Source organism: Struthio camelus, chromosome W (assembly GCF_040807025.1).
Source record: "Struthio camelus isolate bStrCam1 chromosome W, bStrCam1.hap1, whole genome shotgun sequence".
Lineage (NCBI taxonomy): Eukaryota > Metazoa > Chordata > Aves > Struthioniformes > Struthionidae > Struthio > Struthio camelus.
Genome location: NC_090981.1, coordinates 41348773 through 41369559, shown reverse-complemented (window position 1 = coordinate 41369559; position 20787 = coordinate 41348773). Strand labels below are relative to the sequence as shown.

Below are 20787 nucleotides of genomic sequence, written 5' to 3'. Positions count from 1 at the left end.
TTTCCTACAAACATACTCAAGATCAGGCCTTCCCTCAGAACCAGCTCTAGCCAGGGCTCTGTGCACCACTTGCTCTAAGCATTAGGTCCCACAGTGTAGTGGACATATTACTACAACTAAATGAAAAAGTTCTAAACTGTTAGATAAGCTCTCATTATGGGTAATTATAGCCAAAACTAAGTCACCTTTAACCTTATATTTGGTAAACTAAATGGAATGAATGTCTGTTACTGCTCTCTGGAAGTCACATTTTTCCATACCATGAATCATTCTTGTCTTTGTTCACTGAATCTTCCAAATTTTCCAACATCCTTTTTAAAGCGCTATTATATCATTATAGTAGTCTCACTAATGGCATGTACAGATGTAATATCGCCTTCCTACTCTCATTGATTCAAGAACTGCTCAACCACTATTTGCAGGAGCATTGTCCTGGAGCACTTCTTCAGTCCTATACAATGTTCCCTAGATGCTTGCTGGAGTCAGTGTTTTCCAAGTCATGTGTTGCATTACCCCATGGTTTACGTTCTTTGTCTCTGGCCTAGGACATACCGTGCTGAGGATCAAGCAAGTGCACTGTATAACTGGAGAGTACAAGTGATTTCTTCCAACACTACTTGCCACTTAACTTTGAAAATGGGATGAAAAATATTTCTTTTATTGTTTGGTACAGTCATATCTAAATTAAAATTCCACTTTTCCTTGTAAACTGCACCCCTTTGTCTTTAGGATATAACGTACTCTAACCTTCCCCATGTTTCTCCCTTTACATTACAGTGCCAGTGCTGCATTTAGGTAGCGGTCAAGGTCTAAGAGATTACCAGCTCACATTGATTTTTTAAGGCTGATACTTTGCTTTGCTGAGTAAATGGATATTCTGGGAACTCACTTAAAGATGTTGATTTACTAAATGCATCCCTTTTATCTGGAATAACTGCTAAACAAAATAAAGCAGTTTTGTAAAACCTAACAGATTGAACTGAGTTGGTGAAATCTTTCTGATTTAGTTACAGTAGGATCGTTATGTCCTGCAGAAGATTGCTATCAGTTTTGTCATACAGTCAAAGGGGAGACTGCATCCCCACTATCTTCAAGTGGTTCCTTGATTCATTTTGGGATCCTTTTTCGAAGTGGGTGTTGTTTTCAGGTATCGCTGCAGTTTTGTTCTGGTCTGCTTCAGGGTCCTTACGCCTGAACCCAGACCTCTCAGTCTGACAATGCTCTGCTTTCTGTTCCTCAGCATAATTTTCTGTCACTAATGCAGTCTTCCCCTGCAGTGCTTGCTGTTGGAAGCAGATTTTCTGTAGTGCTGTGCACCTCCTCAATTCTCTAACCTGTTTCAAGAGTCATCCTAATATACACTGACAGGCCTTCACTTAATCCTTTTTTCCTCCTCTTCCGCTATTAATTTTTACATAGTTGTTCACATTATAAGCCTAATTTAGTAAGGTTATATTTTCTTATACGCCTGTAATATAGTCAGGGACAGAGTTATAGAGCATTAAAAAGATGCCATTAAAAAAAAAACTAAGTTATATTATGGTATTGCATACTGATCAGCTTTTAAAAGAATAGGTTCAAATTATCCTCCCCCACCCCATAATCGGATATTGAGTCATAAGGAGATAGAGTAGCCAATGATTCTATTAAGAGGGACTTTTTCCTACAGGAAGTATACTGTATTTGGCATCTGTAGTGAAAAAGATGAATTATGTGTATTAAACTAGTACCTAAAGAACAACCATGAGTGGGCCTCACACTCTGGGCCCTCTACCACTGCAATGCCAGCCTCAAAGAGTGAATATGCTGAAATGGGTAGTTCAGCCAGCAGCCCAGAACCATATCCAGCCTATAAGGTGTTTTTATCTGCTCCTATGGTATGCTACCTTGTAAGCAGGGCAACTAAATTGAAGGTATTTCCGTAAGTAGGTATGTAGATACATGCGTATGATAGAGGAAGGAGCACAAATCTGGATGAAGGTTGACACATTAGCTGCCGAAACATGAAGGTATTGGTAGGAGTATCTGCCTGGACGCAGAAATGACCCATGAGCAAATAGACCATGGCCATCCCTGCTCTAAAAGGTATGATGGAAAAGGGATAGTGGGAGAGACAGAACAGAGCAATGAGTGTGAATAGCAACAGCCCCTTTTCCCATGGATGACTTTAAGGAAACAGCAAAGGACATGGGATTTTATTTAGAAGTTTGACTAATGGGAAAGCAAGAATCAGAAATTCTCTTGTGCTTCACGAATCTTTCAGATCTGCCTCCTAAGGACATATCTACAAACCACAAAGGGCCAGGATGAGTGGGTGCGATCTAACAATGTATATGTGCAGCAGCTATCCTGATAATGCAGGATCATTTTAGAGACCTATGCAATTTCAGTTTTTTAGATGAGTTAGTTCTTATGTTTTCTAAGTGGTAGTGATGCAGGAGGAAAGAGTTATCTTAGGGAAGAGGCATCTATTTATATATTTGTGAATCCTTTTCGTATCCAAATGATGGTAGTGTTCCAAATGGAAGAACAATGTCAGTGCATTCAGCAATGAAGATATAACTTCACTTACAGAGGAAAAGCAGCCCTTACCTCCCACTTTGCCTGTTTAGGTAAGTGGGAATCAGTAACCAACTTGATTTGCTCCCTAGCATTTATATGTCAGGTTAAGCACTTTAGCTAACCTTAGGGCAAAAAGGGGGTTGTAGCACCATTAGTGTGTTAGAAAAGTATGTCACTTCCTCAATAAAAATGCTATTCAGTATTATTTTAAGCTACTTTTATGGTTTTACAAGGTGTTGCTTCCTTTCTAATATGGACATTTCACCTCTGCTCCCCCCGTCAAAAATTCCTCCCATTAATGCTGTTCATACAGTGGTAGACATCAGTGGTGGAGGCAGATCTGCCAGCCTCTTAATCACATTCTCTAACCTTGTACAAATAGAGCTTACTGTGTTTGACAACACAGTAAGCAAATACTGTTGCCCTGGCTGTGTTAGTTCCCGTGTTAAGTTGGTTATGGAGATGCACCCAGCACATCCAGTGAGTTTTAAAGGAATGACCCTCCAGGTGAAAAAGAAAAGATGCTTACACAGCTGTAAGTTGTTACTAAGTGTCCTCTCAAAATGATATACAGGGAAATTCTGTGCTCACGCCTCTTTTTCCAGAAGTAAGTAACACCTACCCCTCCCTGTAAATTCAGATGCATTCAGCAGGCTGAAGAGTCAGGCCAACAGCTTTAAAAAGCATGCATTCCATGGAGGTTGTTTTTTGAGAAATGAAGTGATCCATGCTGGACATTCTGCAATAGAAGGTGAAAACAGTAACACTGAAGAAAAATAGGAAGATTACGTTTCATTTCCAGAGGACTCAGCTCAGAGTCAACATGTTTGACTTGACTTATCTGGTCTCTTGGGTACATCTTGTGAACAACTGAATGAGCAAATTGCAGAAAACACAAAAGGTTAATAACATTACAGACAGGAATCAGACGTGACTGTATTTTTTTTTTCGGAAAAAAGATTATGGTATACTTAAAAGAAATCTATTTCTGTTTTCATTAAGCACTCGTTGCTTTTTTAGCTTTTCAACAAATGAGCGTTCACCAGTAATGCAAACAACAGAACAAAGCCCACGTGGGTCTTTGTCTGCATAGGATTTTTAAGGTAAAATATCCCAGCTTCTGCATATCTTATATAGTAGCATGACAGAACCGGAATCAGAGAAAAGCTCCTTTCACCTGTGCAAACCTTTGTATGCATGACGCATGTAGGGGTCCATTGTAAGAAACCAGGTTAGAAACACAAACATTAAATACAAGAAAAAAAAAAAGCAAACAATAGCTTTGATTCAGAAGGCATTTAAGGAACAGCAGCCTTTAAAAAAATAACTACTTACAAAAACCTGAGGGAAGGAAGAAGGGGCAGAAAGCATGCTGGCTCTTGTGGATCCCCTTCTTCAAATGTCATTCCATGGACATTTTCCATGGCTGAGTCATGCTAGTCTAATCAGCTCCCACATACTAAATCCCTCTCCCTGCTGTGCTTGCTCATTACTCCGCGTGCATCAGCCCCTCAGCTCTATTGCTGGCTAAATATCCCCCTTACCAGCTTGTTTGTTTTTGTGTGGCCCCACAAAGAACCACCCCAGCACAACTGAGGGAGCAGTGCAGACATGGAAATAAATGGTCAAAGGCAGGAGCTCCTAAGCATCTCTCTAAAGAACGGTGCTGCTGAGAGGCACGTTCACAGACGATAACATGAGGTACAGAAGGGAACCTGAGTACTTAATTCAAAGCTTATTCTGTTCCAGTCAACTTCCCCAAAATTCAGCAAGGTAAAACACAAGTCCTGCTGTAGTCGAGGTCCTAGAGCATGCAGGTGTTCAGGGACTTGGTCGAACAAGACAGAGATCGCTCTTGTAAGATGTTTTCACCCTGGTAAATTCACCTTGCTGAACCAAGCCCAAATAGTAGCTCTGCCCACCTTCTGCTTCTGGGCACAAAACCGGGTGAGTTGTTCTCAAATCAGGGGGTTGCAATAGGATTCAGACCAAGTTATAAAGTGTCAAAGGTTAGCAGCAACTCAGTTCCTGCTAATTATCCTTATCTACTAGAAGAAAATCCTTCAATGCAGGAATGGGTGTAAACGTTCACAGAGTGGAACTAGGACCTATTCTCACTACTCATCCTGGAGAAAGGGAGCTGCTGCTAAGTTAGGGGGTTGCACAGAGACAGATGCACTAAAAGAGGGTTGTATTTCTCAAAGGTCTGAGAAGTGCTGTGTCACTTAAAAAACGTGCGTTGTCTGCATTTCCATGAAAGAGCCATTTGCTGATAAATAACCTCCACTCCTGGAAAACACTCTTGTTAAATGGAGCTCACTCTCACAAAATAAATCAGTGCTGCTTGCATAAACCATGAGCAATGATATATAATAATAGTAAAATCCCCGTGAAATCAGTCATGACCACAGTTAAACTGTTAGCTTATTAACTATCCTCAGCTTTGCTTTAGAGCTCTTAACTGATGGCTAAAACTGATTTTCATGGGGATTATACTTACGTAATGACCAGAGAGGGTCTAAATTAAGCTGTTTGTTACTAGGCAGACCAAAAAGTAGCCATTTAAGTTCTCCGTATTTGCTCCCCATCTTACACATCCCTGTTCATGATGATTTCAGACTATAGTCAGTAACTTTGCAAACAAGTATTTTCCAGAAAAGTCATAAAAAAAATAGAAATAACAACACTCCCTTATTATTTTTTTGTAGCTTCAACCAGATTTAATTAAAATAAACTTAAAATAAGGAGAAAATTTGGTCTCTACTTAATGCCTCCATTATATAAAGAACAACTAAAAATAGAAACTAAAGCTGTAACAGAACAAGATGAACATTTAACGTTCTTGCAGTGATCTGAATCTCTTCAAACCATTTGCTCAGAAGCCCAGCGTTATCTAATATTTCTTAAAAACCCAAATTCATCATATATGCTTTCTGATGAAAAATAAGACACAGCCAACATTATTGCTTTTATTATAAAATGTAAATAACATTAAAAATCTTAAATCTGAGTGCACAATTTCATTTAAAAATGAAGTCTAGTTGACAGTTCTCTAGGAGCTGGTGTCAGATGTGGCTAAGGAAATGGATGAAGATGAAGAGGATGGAGAATATTCATTATTTGTTATTGATGCCTCTTTTTCTTCATATTTTGGAGGTGATTCAGAGGAGAGATACAGCACTGGTAAAATATCTGAAGGTGAACTGCTGCCAGAAATTGTATATACGGTTTCATAGTCTCTAATAGCAACTGCTCTTTCATCATCTGCAAGTTGTAATCTATAAAACACAAAATTGCTTATTAGTATAATTCACTTCTCTACAGGGAGCAAAATTCTACTTGACTTATATAAGCATCCATGCACGCACACACTCCGTAATACACCCCTAAGCAAAGAACTTGCTTAAGCATTAGGATTGCATACTATGGGCTCCATTATGACTTGTGTAAAAACTCTATTATTCAGAGGGGAAGGGCAAACAAACTCCCTTCTAACCTCTCACATCACCAACCACAGAATGGCTTAGGGTATTAGTTGCTTCTGGCAGGGCTGTCTCACAATCTCATTAATTTTTCTTGGAATTCTTTGCTCCTAACGTAGCCTCCTTTTTGTCTGTCTACCTGTCTACCACATCCACACTTTCCTCTTCCCTTAGGAAATACTGTTACTAGTGCTAGAACTGCATCACTAAAATCACAGTCCTTTGTACTGTGAGATTTTAAACGAAAGGCAACTTGAATTTTTTATTAAGCTTTCCATCAATCCATGAGAGGCATGGAGTAGCAATCCTGCTCAGAGCTGGAAAAACAGAATCAACTGGACAGCAATGGACTGCTTGAGCTCACAGTGACAGTCAAGGACAGAAGCCAGGTATTCACTGCCTTCCTCTAACGATCGTAATTGGATCCTGATCGGCCCCACTAGCCCTTCTCTAGTACCCTGATCATTTCACCTTGGAGCTGGGCAATAGCTGGACCTCAGTGCCTAAGAGACCTCAGCATATCACCTCAGTTGCTTCCCAAAAAAAGGAAGAAGAAATCCTCTTTTCTCATGACTTGCTCCTAGAGCTGATTCATACTGTTCTGTATACATATGTGTCCCCACAAATACTGCCTGAGGAGCAGGAACGCAGCATAGTCATCTCATCTTTAATGCTGTTATTGGTGTGTATATTTAAGGGAGACAGAACAGAGAGTCCAGTCAGGAAATCTCAAGAGAACATGCTACAGGACACAGTTCTGAGGCACTATGTAAGAGACTGCAGGAAAAAGGGAACCACTGGCAGGATTAGGCCATGGCCCAGCCTCCTGCAAGCTTCAACACAGCCTTCCCTACAGCACTTGCTGACAGTACACAGGGCAATAGACTGAAGAGGTAAATCTCAGTTGCCCAGTAACCACCCAGCTGTGAAACCACCACTCCTCTCCGGAGACTGGCATCTTCAGCCACGGCACCAGGTTAGGAGGAATGAGGCCACTGCTTCTCCTCCCAGAGAGGAGTAGACAGGAGGAAGGAACCAGTTTGCCACAGTTATGATACCTTAGCTGCTACCAGGTGCTGAGCCATGGCAGGGCATGGCTGAGAGGTATACTCAGAGGCAGTATCAAATCACAGGGTGTCTATGAGGACCACAGAGAGCAGAAAAGGGAGACAGCTGGAGCACCCCAGCCACAGACCACCAAAGCAGGAGCTCCAGGGTCTCTGCATCCAAGATTGAAGTGTTTTGTCCCAACTAGAAACGTGTAACCCACTAGAAATTGCCCCAACATGCTGGGCTGCAAACTACCTGCTTGGGTACACGTGTTTATGGTCCAGAGAAGTCCAGACAGGTATGATTGAGTTAATGGGGCCACACATGAGGTTTTGAGCACCAACACAGGACATTCCCACATTGAGGCAATTGATCTAGCCACAGGGGATTACTTAGGAAAAGGAGCGGAGGAAGGGCACCTGGTATGAGCACCAGCAGGAAGACGCTCACAGGAAATCTGACGGCCATAAGACTAGCTTTTTTTGCCTCTTGCCTTTTTTCCCCTCCTTCCTTTGCTTTTCCTTTTTTAGGGCAGGATGTGCTGCATGCATCCTTTTACAGCCTTCAATAACACATTTTACCAAGCACAAGTTCAAATTCTAAGCTGCCTTAAGACCTCTGAGTTTTGTTTACTGTTCTACACACAGGTGGTGCAAGAGACATTCTGTCTCATTCTCAGCTGCCTATAAGACCAGAGCAGAACCCAGTTTTTGTGCATAACCCCAAACTTCTCCAGGTGATCCACTCCAGGCCGGTCTTCTAAATGTATTTAATCTGAACTGCTTTTTTGAGGGACTGCAGACAATGCTAGTAAAGACTCCCTCAGACTTTACCCTGTGTGGAGTTTCAGGGACAGCAGCAATGTAGAGTCACACCTGGGGCACGTCATTCCTCCCCCCCAACCCATTTCCTTTGTATGCATGCCTGGGACATATATGCCAGAAGGGAGCACGGGGCACACTGGAGCTGCAGCACAGACACAGTCTGTGTGGTACCAAACTCGATGACCCACAGCAGCTGGTACAAAACACCTTCCAACTGTGGACTCCAAGACCTGGTCCAATAAGGAAGCTTCTTTTTGGTGCCCCCTCCCCCCCAGCTCAGGTGTCCTTATATTGCAATAATATATGAGCTTTTTACAGCTCAGAGATGACATATTTCAATCACAATCTGAAAACAGGCAAAGGCTTTTGCACTTGACAAGTTTTTTGTTTTTTTTTTTTTTAAATAAACACAACAATTCTTGCCTCATCACAGGAATCATTGGCCTCTGGAAAGTTTTTGCTTGATCAACCCCATTACCCTCACATTCCCATAGCTGCCCTTATCACCCTGAATTAGCATGTGTAGGGCACCAAGGAGAACCAACAGATTCCCATCAGCTTTGGGCAAACAAAATAGTCTCAAAAGCAATTTAAGGAGGAAAACGGTGGACGTGAAGCATATGTGTTGTTAGGGTTTAATCAGACAGCACACCTCTCAGCACAAACCATCAACCTCAAGCTGAACCTCAATCAGTGGGAACCAAGCAGCTGGTGTTTCCCTTCCCTAGATGTTAGGTGTGCGATCTTTTTCTTTCCTGTTTGGGAGCCATCCCAAAACACACTAGGAGAACGTGTCCCCTGGTAGCCAAGAAGTGCACATCATTTTTGATAGAGCATTTTAGTGTGAGTGTGTTTCCCTCCTCCCCTCCCAAATCTCTGTTTTATGTATTAAAGGGGTGTGGGGGGGGGGGGTGGAGAGAAGGGGGATGCTGTGAGAAAGCTATTACAGAAACGTCCCAACTACTAAAAATGCAGATATATCCAAGACTGGAGCTCTTACCCGCAGTGTCCTAAGCGCCATCACTGCAGCATAGTCTTGTAGTCTAAAGTCATCCTAATGACCCAGCCCAACACAACTTACTGAACTATAGACCAAAAAGGAGCCCACACAGGAGCTTCTAAAAGGTAAAGTCTACTCAATCTTGGACCACTTAAGGGCCTGAAAACAGACTGGCTCCTGGCACGTGGTACCTCACTTCTAGCCAGATCTAGTTCTGGCTCCCAGTATGTGGCTCTTGCCGTGACCTCTTTCATCCTGAAGTTAGCAGTTCACTGCTGCTATCTCAGAGGGGAAGATGACCCTCCAAGTTCTTGTGATACAGACAATGTTACAGATAATGTTTGAATCAGCACCTCTCACCACCTGGGTTTGGTGGTGGCAGCCCCTAGCTTGTCACCTATAGTCCATGTATAGAAGAGTGGTTGTACTGCAGCTGCACAGGGCAAGGGCATAAGGTGTATCTTGATATGCCATGGCATTACAACCCCCTTTCTCAAGCACCAAAGAGCCCCCTGCTCTTCTCCACAGTGCAATGTTACCATTTATCACAACACAGCCCCAGCAGGAACAGGGCAGGCCAGCAAGGACCTTTCCCTAAGGCAGTGAGGTACAGGCCCCAGCAAGAACAGGACATGCTGGAATGGCTCTCCAAGGGGTGCAGGGCATGGGCACAGGTGTCATACTTGAGCACTCACTGGCTGGGTTGTGCAGAGGCTTCCTAATATCCAACAGTGTGGACATCATGCTACAGCAGCATGGCTTTCAGAGGCACCTTCTCTTGGGCAGTTCATACAATAAAACTAAGAATATGTAGATAAGGCCACTGATTTAAGGCTTTCTTTTCACTAAAAAAGTTCTTTTCTGTTATAATCTAGTAAGAATTTAACTGCTCCGGGGGCACTTTGGTTTTGATTCTCCTTTTGCACAGAATATTTTAATGTCATTTACAGTAAGGTATCTGAGAAGCCCAGTGATGCACAAGAAAACTTCGTAGTTCCTAGTAGAGAGTTAATTCAGTGATTTAATAACATTGTTTTAGATACCTTGAGAAACATCCTGGATTTCCAGAGATGAACAAGAAAACAGTCTTACCCATCACTGAAGATAGTGTGGTATGGTGGAGGGTTTTCACTTGCAGGCAAACCACTTGACATAAGACAGTGAGTCACAGTTGGTGACAGAGGGTCAGCAAAATAAGGAGGTGGTGGAGGTGGGAATACCATTACAGCATCACCTGGGGGGGAAAAACCCAATCACTAATTACTACCCTTGAAAAAATTCACACCACTGTTTATCCTGACTGTATGCTAGGAGAAAGTTCCCTGTGTTCTGCATTACAGTATCTATACTTACCTATCTTTTAGGATGGGAGCGCAATGATCCCACATACAGAACTGTTATATTCTGCGCTGCAGAAGTACACAGGAAGTGCATTCAGAAACAAAGTTATCCCAAGAGAGATGCATCATATTCATAAATGGAGGATTTAATCTAGAAAATACAACTATAATAAAAAAAATGTTCTATCTAGCTACAGGATGCTAGTCTCCTCACTGTTGGCTGTCTTCAGAAGCTGGATGTGCAAACCACATCATTTCTGTTGGTTTACTTTAAGGATATGCAAGGATTTAGTTTTCCTTGCATACCTAAAATAAGACTCTTATAAATGTTGTCCACATCCATTCCAGTGTTATGACAAAAATATTAATTTTTCCTGAAACTGACATCAAACCTTCATCTTTTCTGCAAATTACCAAGTTACAGGTCTGTACATTGGCTTGACAGGCCAAAAAGGCAAGAACTGTGCATAATGGACTTAGTTCTAGTCAGTCAGATGACTGAACAATGCTATGACTGACTCATTACCCTTTGTGAGTGCTAAAAAGCTATTAGAAAAGTCTATACACAGAATGTGTTTATAGGGTATTCAGCGTATTGTGATATGCAGGGGAGCACGTCCTGCTAACGTAATGAGTTCATTCAGTGTTATGCAAGTAACAGCAGCATCCTGCAATTACATCTGATGGAAGATGTGGCCATTATTCAATAAAACATGGTATACTGCATAGGAATCAGATTCTCCTGTTTAAGGGGTCAGCAGCACTCAAGGCTAAAATTAAGATTAAAATATTAGACCTGCAATTTACAATGTCAACTCACTCTCTGGGAAAGGCAGTAGGAATGGACTCATTTGGGCCAGATTACATGGTTTCATCGGCACAGACGTTCAGATGTTTCTTTTGATGCCAAAGGGGCAGTTTTATCCTTGAGAGAAAGATAACTGAAGTAACCTTTTGAAAAACATGCAAGACAAAACTTTGTTTTGTCTGGTTTGACATGCCAGAATTGAGACATGCAGAGCCAATACGAGTTAAAACTCAGAGGTAAATTCTTAGTGGAAAAAAACACATTCAAATTTAAAGTTCACGCATTATTCACCCACCTACTGTAACTTGAAAAGATTCTGGACTCTGAGGATGTTCTTCGTTTTCACAAGACTCTTCGCTGAGATTTAAGTTTTGTTTCTTTTTAACATGAGCTATCACGAAGAAACATAACCCAGTGAGCACAATCAAAGGGCCCATGATCTGCAGAGACAGGAATCCACAGCCCTTCAGGTCCACCTCAGAGCTGCTGGTGTGGTTGTGCTGTGCACCCTGCCAGCCGGGGCTGCAGCCAGGAACCCAAATGCCCAGGATGCTAATTAGCATTCCACTTGTTAAAAACAGGAATCCAAAGATAAGAAACTGGGCAAACTGACAGCTCCCTTGACAAAAAACAAGGCTGTATACCTGCTCATTTTGCAATTGTCTCTGTCTTATATAGAGCCTGGCCCTTGATCGTGCCAATAAAACACAAACTAGTCCAGTTACAGCCAGCAGAGGCCCAGCAGCCTTAAGGACCCCATTGCAGTCACTGAAGGTTCCAGATGGGCATGACTGTAGGATAAAGACTGAAAGCAGGAATCCAGCACAGAGCAGGACAGCTCCAAAAACAAAAAGGAAAAAAATAAGTTTTCCATGATGTCCATTATTTCCTTCACCTCCTGGAACAGCCCCTGGATACATTACAAGAGACTCAAGTAGATTAGGTTTTTTTTTTTCCCCCTCTGATGGCATTCAGCGACAGAAAACTGCAGAAGATCTGTGAACACAAAAAAACATAAGTCAAAAAGGAGAAAGTAGTGGGACTAACTACTTTATAATATTCACTCCTGTAAGTAGATTACTCAGCATATTAGAATTGGATCTTCTTCGTATATTTTCTGTTTTGCATTATCTCCATTATGGAATAAAGGGCCTAATTAAGTTTGCTGTCATTGAATACAGATGAAGAGACAACACTTGCTTTACAATTAGACTGAAAACAACTGTAATATCTCCACTATTACTGTTGGACAGCTACATTGTTTCTTTAGATAGGAAGTCTTACAGTCAAAGGGGCATTATTTGCAAAGGCTGAATCTTTGCAACAAGGAGAGACTAGCTTTCCTCTTGAAAAGAGGAAGCTAGGAGGAGGTTCTATACTGAATTTCCAGCAAGTAACAGCTGTCACCAAAGGAGAATTGGAAGATAATACACAGTTGAGAGAAAGAACCTTAGTTCAAAGGAGTACTTGATGATTACTGGACTCTAAAGACATCTAATGCAAGATTTATATGCTTTGAAAGGTATGTTTCTCCTTCACCAGGTTAGAGACTTTTCAGCTTCTCTCCCTAGATTCCTGTCCTATATATCCGCAAGAGCAAGGACACAGAAGATTTTTGTTCTGTTCCGAAAAGATAAAAAAAGAAAGCAAGCTATGCTAAATAAAGACTTCATACTTCAAGTCTCACTGGTTTTGAGCTCAGAGCTGGTAAGCATATTGCTGCCACACTTCCTTTTGACTTTCTCTGAACTCCAGGAAAACTTTAAAAAGTTAATATAGCAAAGCTGGTTCCCAGAAGGCTTCTAAGCCTAGAAGCCCATGGGAAGCTAGATTCAGAAGCAAGACAAAAAGAAAACAAACTAGTGCTGATGCCAAAGCAGTTTTCTGTGCAAGGTAACAGGCATGAGGAGTCTGCTGGATGTGGATAAACAAGGGCAGGGAAAGCCTTACTGAATTAGAAGGGCGCGCTCTAGCAAAGACAGCTCTAGCAAAGTTATTTCTGCTGCTACCCATGAGGAAGTCTGTACTTTGACACTCTGGCTTACAGAAATTGGATGGTTACCTCTACCCACAGTGGCTAGCAACCCAGGAGGTATCTTCCCAAGAAGCTACCATCTAGAAAAAGCTAACCAGAAACCCAGGGGAATTCCAGGCTCTGAAAAACAGCACATCTGGCTGGACCATGAGAAAGCTGCCTCCAGTCCACAGTAGAAAGGAAAGTAGTTACAATTGCTTTCATTTAAAAGCCAGCCCATGTTGCAGTATTTAAACCTGTCTTCCTTCCCTTCATCAGGATCTTCCAGGACAGACTTCTTTGCCTGTGACTTGGATAAGTACTTGGATATGTACTGGAGAAGTCTGTCAGAGATGGAAGTAGGCATTTGATTTAATTGCTGCTGTTTGTTAGTTAACTGCTAATTCAGACAACTGAAAGCTAGAAGTCAAGCAAGACTCCTCCTCGCACATGCCTCAACAACAGTCATTCCCTAAGGAAAACAAAGTATTCTGTGATTTCTGGAAGTAAACAGCTGAACATGTGTCAGCCACAACAAGTCCCATGTTATTCCCCAGTAACTGCAGTACCCAACAAGGATGAAAACAAAATACAAACCAAAAAAGCCACTATGCTTTAGTTTCTCAAATACATAAATATCTATCTATATGCAATACAAGGCAATCCATCAAGTCATTCATCTTTAAGAGCAGGGCCCCATTCAAAGAAATGCATAGACAGATACACAAATGTTGAAACCATCAGCTGTTTTACTGCTAAGCATCAAATTGGACCTCTAACAGTATGGGAGGAAGCCGAGAGCAGCATACAGGTAAAACACATATTAAGCACAAGATTGGAAGGGCAAGGAAACAGGCTGCTCCACACAAGAAAGCTGTTGAGGCCACTGCTGGAAAGCACAAAGCATCTCAGCCAACCAGTCTCAGAGAGCAAAAGTAAGGAACCCGCCTTAATGCAGCCCATTATTCTGATCAGTTTATTTGTAAACAGACTAGAGTCTGTTAAGTATTTCCTTCACTGTTCTGAGTGCAATCATTAAAACTGGTTTGAGAAACTGCTAGCTGAAGCTTCCTTGGTGAAATAGTCACAGCTTCACTTTGCCAGGGTGGAGGAGAAGCTACAGAGAGCCCTAGAGAGGACTGCCTGTCAAGAAAGAGAAATTAAAAAGAAATTTTGATAGATTCCAAACTGAAGATCTTTAGCTAAAGTTTACTGTCAATACTGCACAAGTTTGAGCTCATTTGAAGGCTCTGTTTCTGAGCACAGAAAATGGATTATGTTGGTCACTCCTCCTTCCCTGGTTCCACTGGTCTTTCCCAAGTGACCAGAAGCAATTTTATCAAGTATACTGCATACACTCCCTGATGTCTAGAAAGCTCTTGCTATTTTCATAATTGATCTAGTGTGGTTCAAAGTCATTGACCTACCAAGACAGGCGCAAAAGTAAGTATAGGGCCTCTGAAATACAAAAAACCCATTTCAGACACTGCTATCTTAAGATGTTTTTCTGTTGGGGCACATTAACCATTATAACAGCAATACACTATAATTAGAAGTCTGAATCCTTTTCTTTGCAATACCCTCTAGAGAGGAAAACAGGGAAATAAGTAAAAGTTAATTAGGACAAAAGGAAACAACGTGAAGTGAAGAGATATTCAACATTTTAGCCCTTCAAAAAAACCCTAGAGATTTGTTTTCATTGCTTCAACACAGTGTCTGCTTCTCTTCCACTAATCATCTTGTTATGAGATTAAGTTAAAACACACATTAGAAATGAAGCATGTGCATATTTTCTTAATTCTTCCATGCCACAAAAGAAGGAACACTGAGAACAGTCTGCTGTGGCTTTGAAGATGAAAGACACAGATTTTACGCTGCAAAGTCCAAAAGAGGACTAATTTCATTTATGCTACCACCAAATTTTAATAGTAAACCCAAGGAAAGATTAAGCTTTATTTCTTGAGTTTCAAGAAAATATACTTTAAGAAAGATGTGGGCCTTACATTGACCATGCGTTCGAACTACTTCCATTAGATCAGATGTCTCCACTTGCACACATCTTAAGAGAATATTCCCTCCATATTTACATATAGCTTGAGAGCAGGCATGGAAATACCAGGTCAGAAACAGCAAGAACAAAGTTGAGCAGTGTGGAGGCAGTTAAGTATAAGGGATAGGGAACAGGAAGCACAGCTGGTCTGGTTATGAGCTTAACTTGCATGATAGCGTTTTATGCTTTTTTAATTCTGGCCCATGCCAGGTAGATAGAACAGGAAATAACACCTCAGGTTTTTTGTTCTTTGTGTGCATAGAACTTAATACAACTCTCATATTATGGAGAACTGAAGAAATTTAAAAATATATTTTTAATTATGAAACTGGGACTTTTTTGTTTTCTAGTTTGAGCCTTCAGAGCTCATATTTTCCAAGATTTCCTCTGCAACTACCTAGGCTATAAAATTTACTCCCTTACCCATATGAAATTTGAGATCCTCCTGCAGTCATATGAGATCAGGAACTGAGGATTAAAAGAAAAAAGTACTGGAAGAATTAAAACACTGCCGTTCCTCTGTTTTGTTTCACAGACCAGGCCCCATTCTTGCCAGATCATCACTAACAGAAGGATCAGGTCTAGTCTGTGTAGTTATTTCAAAAAAGAAAAAAGTCATGTTTAGTCCACAACAGCAACTCCATTAGAAGCCACAACCCATTCCTTCCCATAGTTTTCTATTAAGATATTTCCACCCTCATACTTCCAATTTTTTTAATTGCTATCGGGAAGTTGCTGCTGCCATTCTGTGATTTTTTTCAAGTTCAAAATTAAACAACGAATACTGACAGGACAAGCTACCTAGAAGGAGAAGTCCTCTTAATTTCATCCAGCTTAGCTGCCATGTCAAAACTCTAAGCTCCTAACTTCCTCCTTTTGCTCCCTGCTACATCTAGTTTCCTTCTCTGCTCACACCTCTGTACCCATTCCATTTTCTGTTATCATATCACAGTTTTTCCCCTGGATCTCACTCTTGGATTTTTGATATCTAAAAGCTTTGCAAAAGGATTCCTAAAGAGCCAGCAGATGTCACAAAAAACTGCTTACATGGGCTGACAAAAATGATTATATTCGCTCAGTATAAGAGGGTAAAACTACTAGTAGTTATAAGTGTAGTGATAACTACTAGTTATACCTAACTGTTACAAATAACAGTTGCAGATGGGACAGGAATGAATGTCTGGAAAAGTGCAGGAAAGCAGCTGCAGTAGGAAGTTCCAGAAAGTGGGATGAATCCTACCAGTCTCCAGACAAACATCTATCAGGGATCCTTCTCACCACAAACCATCAGGGACTCTGAACTGTGCCAGGCACACAACTATGCTCCTTGAAGGAGTTGCCAGCTACTATCCCTACAGGCCAGAAGGGAAAAACGGCTAGAATAAAGGCAGGTCCACAGGTGTTCCCCACTCCCTTCTCCAGTGGGAGAAAGCGTCCTGACCCTGATGCCAGGGTTGGGCACAAGGACCCCAGAAGGGTGCTAGGCTACAAAGAGGAGTTTATAAAGCACAGCCTAGTAACTGGCTGGTTGGATGCCATGTGGACAGCCAGGGCAGGACCAGGATTCAATGATGAGCTCCCCAGGGTTGGGGTGGGGGGGGGGAGAAGGAGGAGGGACCTTTTACATGACATGCTGGCTACATGCAAGTGAGCAGGGGCAAAGCATCTCATTTCCTGGAGTACTTGTAAGGAGACAAGGGAGAAGGTAGATGGAGGTAAGGTCCATGCACATGGTTAAAACCAGAGCCAACTTTCCCTTTCAAACAGGTAATAGAGCAGCTTCTAAGAGGGTCTGTCCCATGGGGCTGAAGTGCATGGAAGTAGCAAAAGGTACAGGCAAAAAGACTGAGATTTTTGAGAGGACACAGGACTTCACATTCCTCAGGGCCTTCCTGTCCAAATTTTTTTGGGCTGGTCTGGGGCATTAAACCACAGCCAGCTCCTGGACAAGTAATTAAGCTCTACCTCATCTGGGAAAAGCACTGTGCAATAGAGGATCCCTTTTCATGCTCCAGCACACCACAGGTGCTCTTTCAAGTCATTGCAAGGACTGCAGAAGAGCAGGTCCTGTGCAGCACACCACGAGCAACACAATGGGGCAGCTCATCCACCACCTGCCCTGGGGACACACGAGCCTGCACAGGGACAGCACATCTCCAGACAGCGTCCAGCCATCGCCACCAGCAGCAGCTGGGGAAATCACACACCAGCCGACTAATCCGCACAGGCCCTTCTGACCCGTCCGGGCTCAGCACAAAGGAGGGATGCACAGAGCCCGCTGCGGGGAGGGGGGGGGCTCGCTCAGGCCCTCCCGGCAGCAAGAAGGGGCTTCTCTTACTCCAAGGCATTTGCGTCCTAGATAAGGAACGCACACAGGCACAGCCGCGGTCTCCGCTTTTCAGCCGCTATTTGGGGAGGACCGGAAACACCGCGAGGACAGCAACAGAGCAGAGGACAGCACGGCGCCGCAGGAGAGGCGGAACACCCCCCGCCGGCCTCCGGCGGGCCGGGGTCACCCGAGCACGAATCCCCCCCCCCCCGCACGCAGCTACCTCCTGGCAGCAACGTTGTTCCCCGCACACGCCCCAGTCTCGCCCCGCTCCCGGCACCGCCCGGGGCGGCCCCGCGCCATGGCGGCGAGCGGCGGCGGCACGCACAGGACCGGGGCCGAGCAGAGCCCACAGCACAGGGCCAAGCACCCCTTACCTGCGCGAGGCGCGGAGCACCGCGGCGGTTCGGCGGCGCCGCTATTTAAGCACCTGCGCCCGGCGGCGCGCACCTGCGACGGGGCAGGGCGGAGCCGAGGCTGGGCCGTGCCGGGGGGCTGCGGCAGCGCCGCCCCCGCCCCGCCCGGCTGCCGTCGCCGCTGCCCGCGCACGCGCACGCCGGGGAAGCTCCGTCGCCTCCTGCGCGCAGGCGCCTTCGCGGGCTGCGGCTGGGCCCCGCCGGCTGCCCCGGCGCGTGGCCAGGTGCGAAGCGGCGCCATGTTGGTGGCGTTGCTCGAGGGCCGAGGTGGCCCGGCGCCCCCGAGGGCTGGGGCCGGCCGCGGGGGTCCTTCCTGGCCGCGCTTGCTGAAACTGGCTGTAACCCACCTCTGAGGCTGCACGCATGTGTTCGTGTCCTGCCTGGGGTGATTTCCTAGCTGAGGAGTCCAGTTCCGGAGACGTGCGTGGCCGAGGCCTGGTGTCTCCCAAGGCGTCGCTGCCTGACAGGTGAGGTAGCTGAGCAGCGCTCTGGGGAAGATGGTACTTCACCTGCTGTGCCAGGGTCCCTTTTTGTTTTAGTTGCTTTAACATTACTGAGGGACTCATGTAAGTGAATTGTCTTGAACTGACTTGCTGGATTTTGCGCTGCATTGAGGTATGTCTGAGGGTGGGGCTAGGTGAAACCACCTTCCCCCCCCCCCCTTTGGGTAGGATTGCTGACCTTTTCTCAGCAGCATTGTGTCACTGTGGCCGCAACAGGGGCTCACGTACCCAGTGCCTTTGAGAACATTGGAAGACTAATGTGAACAAGTTACAGTATAACCCTTTTAAAAAAAAATGCTTCAGTACCCTTGGAGAACTGTTAGATGTTACAGCCAGGCCAAATTTATCTGTTTTGTATTTCCCTCAGTGGAAAGTCAATTCAGCCAGTGGAAGTGGATAAGTAAAGCTGGTTTCTGTGTGCCCAGCCTGCTAGGTGCAGGCAGTGACCAAGAGAACAAGAGCACGGGAGAGAGCAGGAAGCTGAGGTTGAAATGCAAAGAAAAGTGAGAGTAGCTCTGTGAGAAGATGCAGCACTAAGGAAGGAAGGTGGGTATGTGCCTGTTTTAAGTAAATGCAGCTGTGACTGGAACTGAATGATAACAAGGCTGAGGCAGCCCTGCTGCTGAGGCCTGGAGTTGTAATTAGTGTGGTGTGAGGAGGACAGGGAAACCTGGTTTTGTGCAAGTCAAAATGAGGGGAGCCAGAATAGGAGTGAAAGGTGAAGTGGTTTACAGGAAGCTGGCGGTAGAAGGAAAAGGGAGTGGGTTAAAGACTTGTTTGTTAGTGAAGCAGTTTGGCTAAAAGTTGAAGGAAAGAGGGGTATGTAGGTTTTCAGAGGGGATTTGGATTTGGGTGAAGAACTGGAGAAAGATTGAAGCTGCATGAGAAACCAAAAAATGGGGGCTTGTTAATTATGAGAACAGATGTGGGGTGTGGTCAGGAGCTGGTGTGGGAGTTGGAGGGCTTCTAGCTCTCTAGGTTAGAGCTGAAGATTCCTGGATGTTACTAGTTCTCTGCTTTCTTTAGGGTCTTACCTCTAACTCAGCTGCTGCTGGTTCAGAGGTGGGGTACAGATGTGAAACATTCAGGTGCTGTAGTGAAGAGCCCCTCTATAAGGAGAGACTAGAATTACTTGCATGTTCAGTGAAAAGTGAAGTATTTCAGTGGAAAAAAGGAGGGGGGGGGAAGAATGCTTGAATAGAACAAAAGAAAGTAAGGACTGTTTGTTATGAACACCAGCTGAGGCTGACGTCTTGCAAGGGGAGAAAGCATCAAAATGTGTAGTCATGCTATTTTATGATGTGTGAAAACAGTGACACAAGCAGCTTTAATTACACTGTGTTGCCATTTTCTAATATCTGACTCTAGTTCTATTTTCTTCCAACATGCAGTTTTAATAATAAAAAACTTCTGTAGTAAGTATCTTGTGAGACTAGACCATCTTCAGTTGTCTGTTATGATCCTTAAGTGAGAGGACAATTGCTGCGTTATGTTACACTGTGTGTTCTCTCTCTTTTCTTTTTATGTAAAATACTTTTGTACCGCATTAACCTAACATTTCTCAAAAAAAAGTGTGTATAAAATTCTTAAATTTAAAAAAAGGGCAAAAGAAAGTTGTTCCTTTTGTCAAAAGGTAGCAAGTTGTTGTATAGCATCTGCTTGCAAATGATTTCTCTCTCTGGAGTTTGTTGTCAGCCTTTCCTTTTCATCCACCGCTTGAGTTTTTTGTGGTGTTGGGCTTCAGGATTTGACCCCAGTGAAGGGAGAAGTGATTTCAAGAATGTCTTACGGCTCATTCTTCAGTTCATGAGATTCAGCCTCAACCTGGTTTGAGTTCTCAATGGCTTAAGTGGATGCTGATTACAGTCATGTGACTACAGTCATAAAACTTGTGATCTTGAGCCATACCTTGTGATTTAAGACAAGAATTTTTTTTAACTGGGCATTGCTGTGAGTTAATCATATCTTAATTCTAAATCCTAAGTGGCAAAAATGGAGCTAAAGTGATTTCCTCCATACAGGAAGGTAGTGAGGGTGTTATCTTTGGAAGGTCTGGACATAGTTTTAAGAAGGTCATATTTGAATGTTGATGCTGTGTGGAGAAAGTAAGGTATTTCAGACTGGTATGGAAAGCACCCCCAGAGGTGTGGAAAGCTACAGTGCACTCTCAGTTGGAGCATGAAAGGGAACCCAGAACTACCAGAAAGTTGTTGTTCTTGAAATAATTTCTGGCATTGCAATCAGTGACACTTGTGAAGACACCGACAAGACAGATTCCCATCTGGGAGGATAAATGGGAATGTAGTTGTTGATATTTTATTGCGTGGGATTTAGTGGAGACTGTTCTGATGGAAGCCTTAGCTTAAAGCAGCAATGCGATTAAATATAAACTAAAATTACTGAACTAAG

The 20787-nt window shown here is 43.5% G+C and overlaps 1 protein-coding gene across 2 annotated transcripts; it reads right to left on the bottom strand.

Annotated features, from left to right (window-relative positions):
* Window positions 1–5517: 5517 nt before the first annotated feature.
* Window positions 5518–18004, bottom strand: LOC104152924 (transmembrane protein 171). 2 transcript variants are annotated; one of them, XM_068924673.1, is made up of 5 exons: window positions 17837–18004; window positions 15554–15716; window positions 11362–12062; window positions 10011–10152; window positions 5518–5840 (listed from the first exon to the last, which is right to left on the bottom strand). In XM_068924673.1, the coding sequence occupies exons 3-5, from the start codon at window positions 12035–12037 to the stop codon at window positions 5615–5617; spliced, it is 1044 nt and encodes a 347-aa protein (XP_068780774.1). In that variant the 5' UTR covers window positions 12038–12062; window positions 15554–15716; window positions 17837–18004; the 3' UTR covers window positions 5518–5614. The 2 variants fall into 2 exon arrangements, with proteins under 2 accessions (XP_068780774.1, XP_068780773.1); XM_068924672.1 differs by lacking the exon at window positions 15554–15716 and having other exon boundaries at window positions 17837–18001.
* Window positions 18005–20787: the final 2783 nt, after the last annotated feature.